The following is a 13,074-nucleotide window of genomic DNA, read 5'->3' as shown; positions in this document are numbered from 1 at the left end:
TTGTACACTAGAAGGTGTCATATAAGTTCTTTATTTTCTTTATTTTATTGTTCATATCAACATCATTGCCTTTTGGTTATCATCAAGACGCCCTGGAGCTTCATGACATTGCTGTATGTGAGTATTTCTTCCAAAGATTTCCTTCTTGTATTTCCAAAACATTGTCATCATTTGAAATGATTTTACTGTCAAGACACCTTCAAGCCTTGGAAGATGGCCCCTCTTGTGTAGTTCTTCCCAAGGACTCCTCCAATCTGACCTGAAAGGTTTTCTGGAGGTTTTGCCTGCCCACATGAGGGAGGTGTCAAGTCAGTTTCCACATTTTTTAATTATTATTTTATTTAAAAGTAGTATTTTATTTACATTTCATTGACTGTCAAGTCAGTTTCCAGTTTTTTTCTCATTTTATCTTTTAAAATATTAGGTTTTTTTTTTCTTTGATTGTCAAGACACTTTGAAAGTGTGTACTGGAAGTATGAGTGAAATAACATTACATCACAACATTAATTGTTATTTTTAATACTATTATTATTATCATTATTATTGTGTTTAGTTCCATTCTTTTTTAAAGGAGCGTTTGCAGTAAGTACTTGTGTTTGTCAAGTAGTGGCGCTAATGCAAAAAAATCTACCGGCTAAATTCAACAGTAGAAGAAGACGCAGAGCACAACTCACGCTTTGTGTCTTCATCCTGTTTGTGATTTTGTTGTGGATTTGTCTTCGTTACCAGCAGCAGCAGCAGCAGCGCTGTTTCTAAATATGCCGATTGGTATTCAGCATATTTATGTTTATCGAGGTGTGTAATTGCTCTTATTTGTGCTAATTTTTAAGTCTGAGCTGAAATGTTAAGCGTGGAGTCGTTGCAAGTTGCTGAGGAGGAGGTGGTTGAATCCAGCTCCAATAAACTCGGTGACATTTACACTTTAGTGGCTAAAGGCTGTTTGCCCCAGACGATGAATCCTTTACGAAAGAAGAATCTCAAAAGATACGCCCAGAAGTTTATCGTTGACGGTAAGAGTTATATTAAAACTTGAATTTACTAGTGGCAAACACTGAGTATGCATTGCTATCCTCGAGCTCTACTGTCTATTGACATGACGAACTTCGATTCACAAAACTGCCAATTTAAACTTCCCTGGGTTGTCAGAAAGTGTGAACCTTCTAGGACATAACAAAAGATATTTTATGAATCTGACTGAGTCGGTAGAAAATTCGGCTCATTGACTTAGTGGCTCACCATAACCAGTACTCTGTATCAGTTAACTCTCAACTTCTAAAACTAGCTATTGGTGCTAACTAAGTTATATTGCTTAGGGGCAAAGAGTTATGGCAAAAACATCTATACTACTTTTAAAAGTTTACATTTTCAGGAGATACGTTGTGTTCGGTAAATTGAGTATATGCCGAATTGAAGAATGAACTTCAAATGCTTCCAGCAACTCCAAAGTTATATTCAATCAAATATCCAGCTTTTCATATAAACACGACTACGTTAAGTACAAATATTTTTCAACTGAGCATGGTGTCATGTTCTTTCTGTATGCCTGGAGTCGCTCTCTTACACATTTGTCTGCATTCAGTAGTAGTCTTCTGTCTGGGGGTTTTTAAACCTTGCTTACACTGTCAATAATTGTCAAATATCTCACACATCCCCTTCATTCATATTTTTATTCAAGAGGGCAAGTTGTACTATGTGGGACCCAAGAAAGAGGAGAAGAGGGAGGTGGTGATTGAGGCTGAGAGGAAGAGGCAGATTTTTCTTGACTGCCACTTCAACGACATCGGCCATCACCTGGGCCAAAAGAAGACTGTCCACAGAATCCAGAGCAAGTACTACTGGCTTGGGATCATCAAGGATGTAGTGGATTGGGTACTTAAATCTTTGTTTGGCTCAGTTAATATCACAGGGTACTACACTGATAATATGATAACTGTTTCCTGCCTGTTCCAGATTAAAGTGTGTGAGACCTGTCAGAACACAGAGAGGAATAAAAACCTGGCAAGGACGGTTCGGCCTATAAAAGTGGACACACCTTGGGATATTGTTGGGATTGACATTATAGGTTTTTGCCTCAATTAATTCAACATATAACATTTTTCTGTTTTTTAATTTATTTCCTTAGTTTCACACCTGTTTTGTTTTTCTCTTCCCCAACAGGACCATTTCCAGAGACACAGCAAGGCAACACTCATGTTACAGTCCTCATCGATTACCTCAGTAAATGGCCAGAAGCATTTCCAGTGCAAAAGACAGATGCTTTCTCTGTTGCAAGATGCATCTCCAAATGTATATACAGGTAAAATACATAAAACCTTGAATAGTCACTGGGGTTGAAATGAGATCTAAATCTAGGCCACTACTTGTAGTTTAATGCATGTTGATATCCTCAATTTTAAGATATTTTTAACCTGAAATTGCACTAAATCTGTTCTCTGCTGAATTAGGTTTGGTGCCCCTAAAACAATAGTGTGCATGCAGAATGCTGACTTCTGTGATGAGGTGAGCTGTGAATCACAAAGTTCATTTGAAATAAACCGATCAGAGATTGTGGTACTGCTGTGGGTCAGTTTTGTCAGTGCATATACGGATGTTTTCCAGGTTACGAAGCTGCTGTGCGACAGGTGGAGCATCGTGCAGAAGGTGTCTCCACTGGATCAACCTCAGCTCAACCCGCTCCACGACTGCACGAGTCCTTTACTGAAGGAAGCTGTTGTGCAGATGGTAACAGAGAAGCAGGCGGAATGGGACGACTTTCTGGACCCTGTGCTGTTTTTGTTCAGGACGTCCACCAACCCTACGACCAAGTTCACCCCTTACTCCCTCATGTTCAACAGGAAAGCTAATTTACCTAATGAGGTAAGACTAAGGGAAGAAGCCTAACTAAGCGTGTTGGTGTCTGCTTATTACATGTCCCTTCCTGTCCTCTAGACTACACTGAGCCTGCTGAATTATGACGAACAAGAGCAGGATATGTATTCCACAAAGGAGGAGGCCTCTACATATATGACAATAATGCAAGAGCAACAGAACTCCATTAAGCAGCTGGTAATTCACATTAATTTATTTTATCTCATGAATGAAAATAATGCAGGTGTTGGAGTTCGTTCTTTGTTTGATTTTCACATGTGCGCAACTTTACATACATGCAAAGCTGAGGAACGATGTTTCTCACTGCTGCGTCTTTAAAGGTCACTTGAGATGGCGTTAAGTCTGTCTTAAGACAATAGTCACATGACCTTATATTAGGGCTGGGCAGCTTTAACAGTTTTTGTTCCCTCTGTGACTGGCCACAGTTGATAGTAAACTTACATTCAACCAAGCTTGCTGTTGCATTGTTTATGTTTTCATGTGCCCCAGACGTGGTGCTTGGCATGTATCGTAACATGTTGGACATGATGTCTTCATGGTGACGTTTGTGTTGACTGTTGTGCACAGTCATGTGTATTACATGACAGAAACCTGATTCTTACACCTTTCTGTCACAGAAACCTCAGGTGTAAGAAAATATTAATTATTTAGGATACAGAGTCAACACTAGTATTACCCATGTGTCATTCAACAGCAAACCTGTGGACAGAATAATCACAAATAGATACATTTATCTGCTTTGATTTGTTAACTCATTACATAACTGTTATTTAACATATGGTAGATATGGAGGGAAATGATTCGGCTCAGATTTTTTGTATTGTTCTTTTAACATCCCTTCTGTTTTGTGCCTAAATATGTGTTTCACTTCCAGGTGCTAGCCAATATGAATGCAGCGTACAAACAAGAGAAGAAGAAGAACGCCAAACGCAGGGCACATAACATGCCCTCAATGACCTTTAAAATTGCAGACCCTCTGTTCGGTGCTGGAGACTCGCCCTCACCCAAAAAACTGAAAGAGAGTTTATATTTGTCTTTTCCTGTTGACACGGTGCTTTCCACTGAGCAAAACAGCGCCGAAGACATAAAGACTGAGTTAGCATATCACTTACCTGAGTCTGACGTCCACTGAGAGGAACAGTTTGAAAATACTGGAGAGTAGAGATCCCATCAGAGCACGACTGCATGTCATCATGAGCTGCCTGAAGTCTTGGACCGAAGATGGAAATCCTGATGAATGTGATGATGAGTGCTACTACAGTTGAAGACACTGCGGGTTGATGTGTCACTTGTAGATGAATCTCACACTTAGAAACAGAATTCGCTGGCCAAAGAACCGGAAGGAAGCGTTGACCCTAAAGAATTGTTGAGCTTTTTCCTCCCAATTCCCAACAAAAAAGTGTTTCCCATGAAAATGATGTGAACTTAATTGTTTTCACTTTGTCGTACAACATGTTCTTACACTGCAGTGCTTTAAAATAAAGGTATTGTTTTATTTGTGAAGCCTTGGTGTATAGCCATTACATGACAGGACATTAGATATTGCTTGTGAGCGTTCGTTACTGTTAAAATTAGATTTAAAAAGCTGAAAACATGGCATTTTATAATCTCATAAGGTTGTGGTATTAAATGTATTAGCAAATAGTTGCCTATTAACACATTCAGGATAACAGAGAGCAATATTAGAATTCATTTGGAGTCATGTTTTTATCCACTTGATGAAGGTAAGTCCTATATTCACTTTTCTTTCAGCTCTGGTTTGGTCTCCATCTCCCAAGAAAAATGTGTCTCTAGCTGACAAATGCTCCACCGTGTGTAGCCACTAACTGCCTGTTGTTTGGGGCAGGACACGTTGTGAAAATTGAGTCTACTGATGATGAAAACAAAACAGCTGTCTGCTGCTGCTGGAAAAAATGCTGATAAGAGCAGTGAGAGTGAAGGCAATGAAGGGAAATTTATTTGCATAGCACATTATCATACACAGGTCATTCAGTGTGCTTAACAGAAATTAAAAGAAACATAACAATAGAATAAAAAGCACCATATGAAAACAGAAATTATAAATTAGATCTAATGAATATATAATATGAACCAAAACAGTGAAGTTGCGGCAGTGAAACCAAAATGAACCTAAAGACACTATACACACTTTATTCTGGTGTTTCATTGAGATTTCACAAAACCTCACTTTCACAAAAAAAACTTTCTCCCATCAAAGAGAGAAGGGTCGTTGGTTTGTGTGATGCCTGAATGTTCTTATAATACATTATTATAAGTTCTTATAATACATCCATGATCATGCCTGATGCTCTTAAACGCGCTACAATTCCTGGTGAGAGGGGCTACACAACACGTTCACTTCCGCAACAACTGCTGTGCGTCAGAAAGCAAAGGTAGGTCAAAAGCAAAGAGGTATCATTCTGACTCCTTTATAAATTAAAACCACTGCGGAGTGAGCTCTCCGTTTCTAAAGGGTAAACCTGTGTGGCAGTTTGAATGTGTTTGGAGCTTACTAACTTTAATTCACTTCTTTTTTCATGTAACAAGAAGTGATTTATTTGAAGTTTAATTTTGAAAATATTAGTTCACTATATATATTAGTACTACTATTGATTATGTGAAAACTGGGGGGGGGGGGGGGGGCTTTTATAATATGACTGACTTCACTGATGCATAGGTCATTTCATCACGGATACATCAGATTTATGACAGTTAGGATACGTATTGTACGAAGCAGTAAGCGTGTGTGTGTGTTTATGCCAGTTTGTAGTTCCTGTCAAGTGGGAGTCCTCTGTTGTGTAGACGATCTTTGAAACCGGCGTCCACCTCGCTAGTGTCACTTCATTCTCTTAAACCTACTTTGTTCGTTTTGAGTAAAGTAGCATGTAGCAAGTGTAGGCTACTATTTACGATGTTGTGTACTTTACTATGCATATAGAAAAACTATAGTAAATCGGTTAAGGTTCCTGTGGACACCTGGCTGGACCTTCAGGGATTAAATAACATGGACGCATTTGTAACCTGACGCAACACAATTCACTGCCTGCTAATGGCTAACTTATACATGCAGCCAGTAATGTAGTAGAACATGTGCTAGACTGAGAGCAATGTTACAACCTTACAGGGCAATTATTTATAGCGTAGTTACAGCTTAAATTAAGCTTGTTGTATCATACTACCTCCTATTCCTCTTGTTACGAGCCGCAGAGGACCGGAAGCAAATTCCTTCAAAATAACAGTAAGTGTGAAGAAGTCATTCAAATATTCCTATTTGGAATCATTTCTGCCAAATTCTGAGTGATCTTAAAATACCACATAATGATTCTGGCAGTATGTATTTATTATGTGTTTCCGAATGTATGGCCTCAATTAAATTTTGACCAGATGTCCTATATTTGAGTCTAGTTGCTAATCACCCTGAGTTTTATTTTGAAAAGGCAGTTTTTGTAGTTATCTGGGATATTATACCACTGATAGTACTTGTCATAACTCCCTGTAACTCTGCCTTGATAATCAGCATGGGCATCAAAGTAAGTGTGAGCTGCACTGTGTTGTTTGTCCTACTGGATATTGTCGTCAGCACTGTCCTATACACACATGGATCACACTTGATCATATTCAGAAAGGATGTCCTGGACTTTAACATCCTCCGGTCAGTGTTGGACCTCTGGGGGACTGTGCTGCTCCGAGCCTCCCTTCTGCTGGGAGCCTCCATAGGTGTATCATGGAACAAGGAGGACGGCCCACCAAGGGTCGTTACACTCACCACCCTCATTCTCCTCATCTGCCTGGTCATCATCACCTATGCCCTGGCCAAGCTGCTGATGCTGTCTGAAGTGGAGCCTCTGACAGACCAGCCCTGGCTCCTGAGCCTGATATGCTGGACTTGTGCCTCCTCTCTGGGAGTCATGCTGCTCTGGAGCCTGCTGGGGAAGCAGTCCGTCTCGGTGAGCACTCACGACAGCGGCACCAGCAGCACCAGCAACAGAGGCGGAGGAGACTCTGAAGACACTGAGAAGCTGGTGGGGACAGGTGGTGAGGAGGAGCGGGGTGTGGGGTGTGAGAGGAAGAAGCAGAAGGAGAAGGGAAACCAGGAGAAGGAGAAGACCAGCTCTGGGGCAACACTGGGACGTTTGCTAACCTTCTGCAAGAAGGATGGTGGACTGGTGTCTGTAGCCGTCCTCTTCCTCCTCATCTCTGCTGTGTGTGAGTGACCTCAACATCGTAATATAAACCTGTCCAGTCACAGTGTTTCCACCTGACTGTTACACAGGATTGCAACACTAATGCTCAATATCTCAACAGAGCCTTTTTATGGCAATTTAAGTACTGAGTCTGAAGGTTATGACTCTGTTACTCATTCCTTATCACACAACACTTTAAGATTTGGCTTCATAGAAATGCAGTTACGTGCCAATGTTAATGTCAAAGTACAAGGCTCTTGGGTTCTTCATCTTCCACAACAGACAAAAAGAAGAAATAACATTTGAGACTGGAACAGGAACTTTATAGCACCTTATTGAAGATACAGAGCATTTTTGGATGCAGGGTTTTACATACTAACTCCTCTAAAAAGCTTCTAAACAGTGCTTGTCCATAAAGTGTAAACTGTCTGGCAAAAACACCTCACCTTCAAAATGCGTACCAGTATAAATTAAGACCCACTGAACAGGGGCAGCAGATAATGATTATTTTTATTATTGATTGATTGATTGATTGATTGACTGATTATTTTCTCAGTTAATCGTTTGGTCTATGAAATGTCAGAAATTAGACAAAGAAGAAGTGTGACTTTTTAAAAATCAATTGTTTTCTTCAGCTATTGGTCCAAAACCCAAAGATACTTAGTTTATTATCACGTAAGACGAAGAAAAGCAGCAAGTGCTTACACCTGAGAAACAACTACACTCTTAACCTAACTTTATTCCATTTCTGAAGTTAATTTGAAAACAAATATCTCATTGTTGTCCAAGAGTTCTCACTAAGCATCTTGCTTTTACTGATGACATTTAAGATAACTCATTATGTAGGAATAATCAATTCCAAACCCAGAAATATGTGAACATCTCTGAGAGTGTATCATGGTGTCTCTCTTCAGGTGAAGCCTTCATACCGTACTACTATGGGAAGGCCATAGACAGCATTGTGGTTCACAAGAGCATGGAGTACTTTGCGAAACCGGTCATTACAGTGGCAGTGCTGGCCTTAGCCAGGTGGGTGTTTGCACAATATACAATACAATATACAGGTTGTCTTCTGATTGTGAAATGTATGTGTGTCGTCACTGTAATCCCGGGTGGATTTTGAAAATGAAATGACTGGCATGAGAGGGACGTGTGTTATGTTTGTTTTATTTATTCTTCACGTGTCCTGTCCACAAACCAGAAAAATGTTTGACGACCTTTTCTTTCTCCTCAGTTCACTTGCAATGGGAGTGCGTGGAGGAGTCTTCACCATGACATTTGCTCGATTAAACCTTCGGCTCAGGAACCATCTCTTCAGAACGCTGATGAGGCAGGAAATTGCCTTTTTTGATGACAACCACACAGGTGACCTGGAAACGCTATTAATACATCCATCCATCTTTTGTTCCTTCATCTACTCAAGGGCCCTCTTTGACAATAGAGCTGTCCTCCTAATGCTACTACGTGCCTATATCACCCTGTAGGTGACATCATCTCACGTCTGTCAGCTGACACTACCCAAGTGAGTGATCTCATCTCCCAGAATGTCAACATCTTCCTGAGGAGCATCATCAAGGGTGCTGGCTTCTTCATCTTCATGTTTGGGATGTCCTGGAAGCTCACACTGGTGACCATCATGGGATTCCCTTTCATTGCCGTCGTCTCTACACTTTACGGACAATACTACAAGGTAAAGTAGTTTTGTTTTGTATCTGTACTGATGATTTATTTTGAAGATAAAACTGAGTAACATCTCTGTTTTAATGTTATTTTTACAGAAACTGACCAAAGAAGTGCAAACAACTCTTGCAGAGGCCAATAAAGTTGCAGAAGAAACCATTTCAGCCATGAGGACGGTGCGGAGCTTTGCCAACGAGTGTGGGGAGGCTGACTCCTACTATGCCAAACTCTTAGTCATGTTCCAGCTCAACAAAAAGCAAGCCCTGGCCTATGCTTGCTATATGTGGTCCAGTTGTGTAGGTATCAACAGTAAAGCTCTAAATCTGTTCTGTTTTTTTTTTATTTTTATTGATAACTGTTTGTTACAGTACTTGTGTGTGTTTTTCAGATTTCAGAGCTCGCTCTGGAGGTTGCTATCCTCTACTATGGGGGTCACCTTGTGGTTACTGGTCAGATGAGCAGTGGTGCCTTGATATCTTTTTTCATATACATGCTTGAGCTGGGAGAATGTCTGGAGGTATGTTATCTGTTTCCTTTCTATCTTTTTATTACAAGTCTACAAAAACAAGTACATGATGCTAATGCTCCTTTGTAATTCATCTTTCAGAGCATTGCGTCGGTGTACACAGGCCTCATGCAGGGTGTGGGAGCAGCTGAGAAGGTTTTTGAGTATCTAGACAGGGAACCCAAACACCGAGCTGATGGTACAGAGGTTCCAGACACATGTACCGGTCTGGTTGAATTTAAAGACATCACGTTTGCCTACCCGACACGCCCTGAGATTGATATCCTCAAGGTTTGTTCTGAGGGATCTTGCTGCTACACTGTGTTGAGAAACCCTGTATAACTAATACTCTATTCACAGCTGGTCAGTTTGGCTTTATGTTGCAGCTCGGGGTCAGTTTATATAAAATATTGGGCCAATACAAGCCTTTCATTTGAATTAAAAGTATTTTATGTAATTAATCTGTGTCTAAAAGCTACTTTACATTGTTATTCTGGGGAAACAGTTTTTTTTGTGATATTTGAACACGATCATGGTCATATTTACAGATCGAATTTTATGCAAATATTATCAGATATAAGTAACATAAATCCCAAATATCAGTAGCCCCTCCGGCCTTGAAACCCATTCTTCTTACTAGATAAAAAGATGTCTGATTTTCTAAGTTTGAAGAAAATCACTTCCTGAATCGGTTCCTTGTGTAGGGAGTGTCATTCACCCTGCGGCCAGGAGAGGTCACAGCCCTCGTAGGACCCTCAGGCAGTGGAAAGAGCTCCTGTGTGAGTCTGCTGGAAAACTTCTACCTTCCTCAACAAGGCCAAGTGCTGCTGGATGGAAAACCTGTTCACACCTTCCAGCACGACTACTTCCACTCCAAGGTCTGTATAAATCAATTTAACAGACATCGTTTCAGGGGTATGACAGGGTGTTCTTTTAAAGGAGGAGACTGATGTTCTATATTTTTTCTTATTGTCAAAAAATCCCAGCAAAAGCCCAAAACCAACAAGGCCCTTTTTCATCTGTCAATACTTTACAGTTTCCCTACTCCGTCTGTGACCCCAAGCCCATTTGTTCCTATCTTTAAAAATGTGTGACATACTCTATATACATTGTTTGTTTTTTTTAAGGCTAAGTAATTTCCTGAAACAGCTGGGTGCTGTAGTTTTAGCAAATCTTACTCAAACTGGAGTAAATGGTGCATGTGTGAGGGCCTATTTTCAGCTGCTGATTAATCCACATTGGGTGCTCCAGCGAGTATTTCCTACAGCAGGAGGGTGTGTGTGGGAGTGAGTCAAAATAAACTACAGTGCGTGTGTTCCTGATAATGAAGGAACATGTCACCCAGTTCAACAGTGCGGCTCACTGGTGTGTTGTAATAGGTTTTGGACAACAATGGAGCTTTATGGCACAGAGGAAGAAGATATATACGATATATAGGAATATGCTTAACTTGTTGGTTAATGTTTTTCACACATAGTTTCATCCATTTGTTATTTTGTCTCTGCAGGTAGCTCTAGTGGGCCAAGAGCCTGTGCTCTTTGCCCGGACGGTCGAGGAAAACATCACCTATGGCCTGAGTGACGTCCCCATGGAGGCTGTGGTGCAGGCTGCCACCAAGGCTAACGCTCATGACTTTATCACCACCCTTCCCAAAGGCTATGAGACAAGTAATTATGTGATCTGTTAATATGCAAGTCACTGTATTAGTAATGGAAAAGGTATGTTATCAAGGACATCCAGTCAGTGATTAGCATAATAGAAACAAACACTAAGTAATATCAATATTGCACTGATTTACGTTTTTCTATACATACCTTGGACTGGTCTCCTGCGAGAGAGCTCACGGTTATTTCAGGTTCAGTGGGATCTAGTCTCATCTAGTCAAGTTTCATCATAATCATTACTTTATTTTGAAAAGTACGCGTCTTGCATAAAAAAAGTTTTTACTGATATTTATTATTGACACATAAAAGCAGTTTTAATCCAAGAATATCATTATTATTAGTCACATCCCACTTATTCTGGTCCATATTCAAGTACAATTGAGTCTGGCTGGGAATTTACTCTCACTACGCTTATTTCTAGTCCTCTCTCCTCTGTCCACTAACCAAATAAAGACACACATGCCCCCAAAATGTAAAAGAGCCTAACAGTAAGTACATATTATTGTTTTCTGAAATTAAATACTACTAACTATTATGTATGTCACACCTTATTTTTCCCAGGTGTTGGAGAGAAGGGCACCCAGTTGTCAGGGGGACAGAAACAAAGGGTGGCCATAGCAAGAGCTCTCATCCGCAACCCACGTGTTCTTATCCTGGATGAGGCAACCAGCGCTCTGGATGCAGAAAGTGAGCACATTGTAAGTAAACTGCTACAATTACCAAAGCCAAGTGACATCTGCAGCACCTGTTAGATGTAGTGCAGTCCTGTAATATAGCCTGTAGTAAATACAACATTAGTGAATGATATAATGTTTCAGAGAGGTGTTGATTTATGTCTGACCATCCATTGCAGGTTCAGCAGGCTCTGAACAACATCCTACGGGAGCACACGGTGCTGGTGATCGCCCATCGGCTCAGCACAGTGGAGAAAGCAGACAACATCATCGTGATCGACAGGGGACGTGTGGCTGAACAGGGCCCTCACAGTCAGCTGATGGCCAGTGGGGGGCTCTACTGCAAGCTGGTGCAGAGGCAGGTCCTGGGCATAGAGACGGGGGCGGAGGTCCTAAACCCATCAGAAAACCTCCCTTGGAAGTCTGACGGAGGGAATCAGCGGAGAAGACAAAGCAGCAGCGCCAGCGAGTCTGAGTGCAATGTTCGCTACTGAGAATCAGCAACAGCAGCTTGTTGAAATGGGAGTGGACTGCTGCTAAAACCCTATACTGTAGAAGCTATTTTATGCAGATTCTGTATCTTAGACAGAATATAGACCACAGAGCACTCAAAATGCTCCAGTGAAATAGAGAACCTTGATATATTTTAATGAGGAATTTGATGAAATGATCATGTCAGAATCAGTTCAGGTAAAGATCCGACGAACTGAGTAGCATAATTAAGTTATAATAGAGTCAAATGTATCAAAACATATCATATCAAGGCTGACCCTTGATTTGAGTTTGCCATTGGAGATAAAACTTGAATGAGTGGTCAATATGACTATTAACTGATTGATGTACTGTATACGATTGTGTGTGTTTTTACTTTTTAATACCTCATCATCACACTACAGACAGAACTTGTCTTATCTAAGTCTTCCACAGGGTTTGTTTTTGCTTTTGTATTGGTTTTGCTGTAGCAGGTGTGGAAATGCTTGGTTTTTCTTTTCCAGGTGGATAAATTATATTATTTGTAAGTAAGCAGCTTGGTGACTACAAAGAAAAGACAGGTGCCTTTGGCTGTGGAACTGAATGCACTATAAAGATTTATGATTGTCAGTGATAAAGAAAGAAAGCAATTAATGACACTACTTGTACATAATGTAACTGTATCAACCACTGTAAATGAACAATCTGTGTAATGAAGACTGTAAAAATACACTGCATGGAGTCTTTTATGGTTACAACAAACATGCTGGATTAATGCCATATGCTACATTCACTGTCTCCTTGTAAAACCCCACTTCAGCCAATGGAAACATGGGCATACTAGTAACTTTTAGTGACTTATTTATAATATTTTGGGTGACTCTTTGTCATTTGTATCAAATTCATGATGTTGGCGAAATGTAATTTTGCTGCAACTAAAGCTGAAACATTTATTTGATTAATTGATCAATTGAGAGAAAACTAATCTGCAACTCTTGATAAATGATTCATCATATAAGCTAAATTTA

At 40.3% G+C, this 13,074-nt stretch overlaps 2 protein-coding genes across 3 annotated transcripts; both read left to right on the top strand.

Moving 5' to 3' along the window:
• The first annotated feature begins 660 nt into the window (after positions 1-660).
• On the top strand, positions 661-4,371 carry LOC147817143 (gypsy retrotransposon integrase-like protein 1). Of its 2 annotated transcripts, XM_087171656.1 has the most exons (8): positions 661-1,010; positions 1,676-1,869; positions 1,951-2,062; positions 2,158-2,296; positions 2,445-2,499; positions 2,599-2,856; positions 2,929-3,045; positions 3,743-4,371. In XM_087171656.1, the coding sequence occupies exons 1-8, from the start codon at positions 842-844 to the stop codon at positions 3,998-4,000; spliced, it is 1,302 nt and encodes a 433-aa protein (XP_087027782.1). In that variant the 5' UTR covers positions 661-841; the 3' UTR covers positions 4,001-4,371. The 2 variants fall into 2 exon arrangements, with proteins under 2 accessions (XP_087027782.1, XP_087027783.1); XM_087171657.1 differs by lacking the exon at positions 2,929-3,045.
• Positions 4,372-5,574: 1,203 nt separating this feature from the next.
• Positions 5,575-12,776, top strand: abcb9 (ATP-binding cassette, sub-family B (MDR/TAP), member 9). The gene is made up of 11 exons (XM_087171651.1): positions 5,575-7,074; positions 7,967-8,081; positions 8,287-8,422; positions 8,542-8,742; positions 8,831-9,028; positions 9,121-9,249; positions 9,340-9,528; positions 9,942-10,115; positions 10,745-10,904; positions 11,463-11,599; positions 11,755-12,776. The coding sequence occupies exons 1-11, from the start codon at positions 6,387-6,389 to the stop codon at positions 12,067-12,069; spliced, it is 2,442 nt and encodes an 813-aa protein (XP_087027777.1). The 5' UTR covers positions 5,575-6,386; the 3' UTR covers positions 12,070-12,776.
• Positions 12,777-13,074: the final 298 nt, after the last annotated feature.

This window comes from Seriola lalandi, unplaced genomic scaffold, assembly GCF_002814215.2.
Source record: "Seriola lalandi dorsalis isolate HSWRI2012SDOR001 ecotype SW California unplaced genomic scaffold, Sedor1 jcf7180002054883, whole genome shotgun sequence".
Lineage (NCBI taxonomy): Eukaryota > Metazoa > Chordata > Actinopteri > Carangiformes > Carangidae > Seriola > Seriola lalandi.
This window is presented reverse-complemented; position numbering and strand designations above follow the sequence as displayed.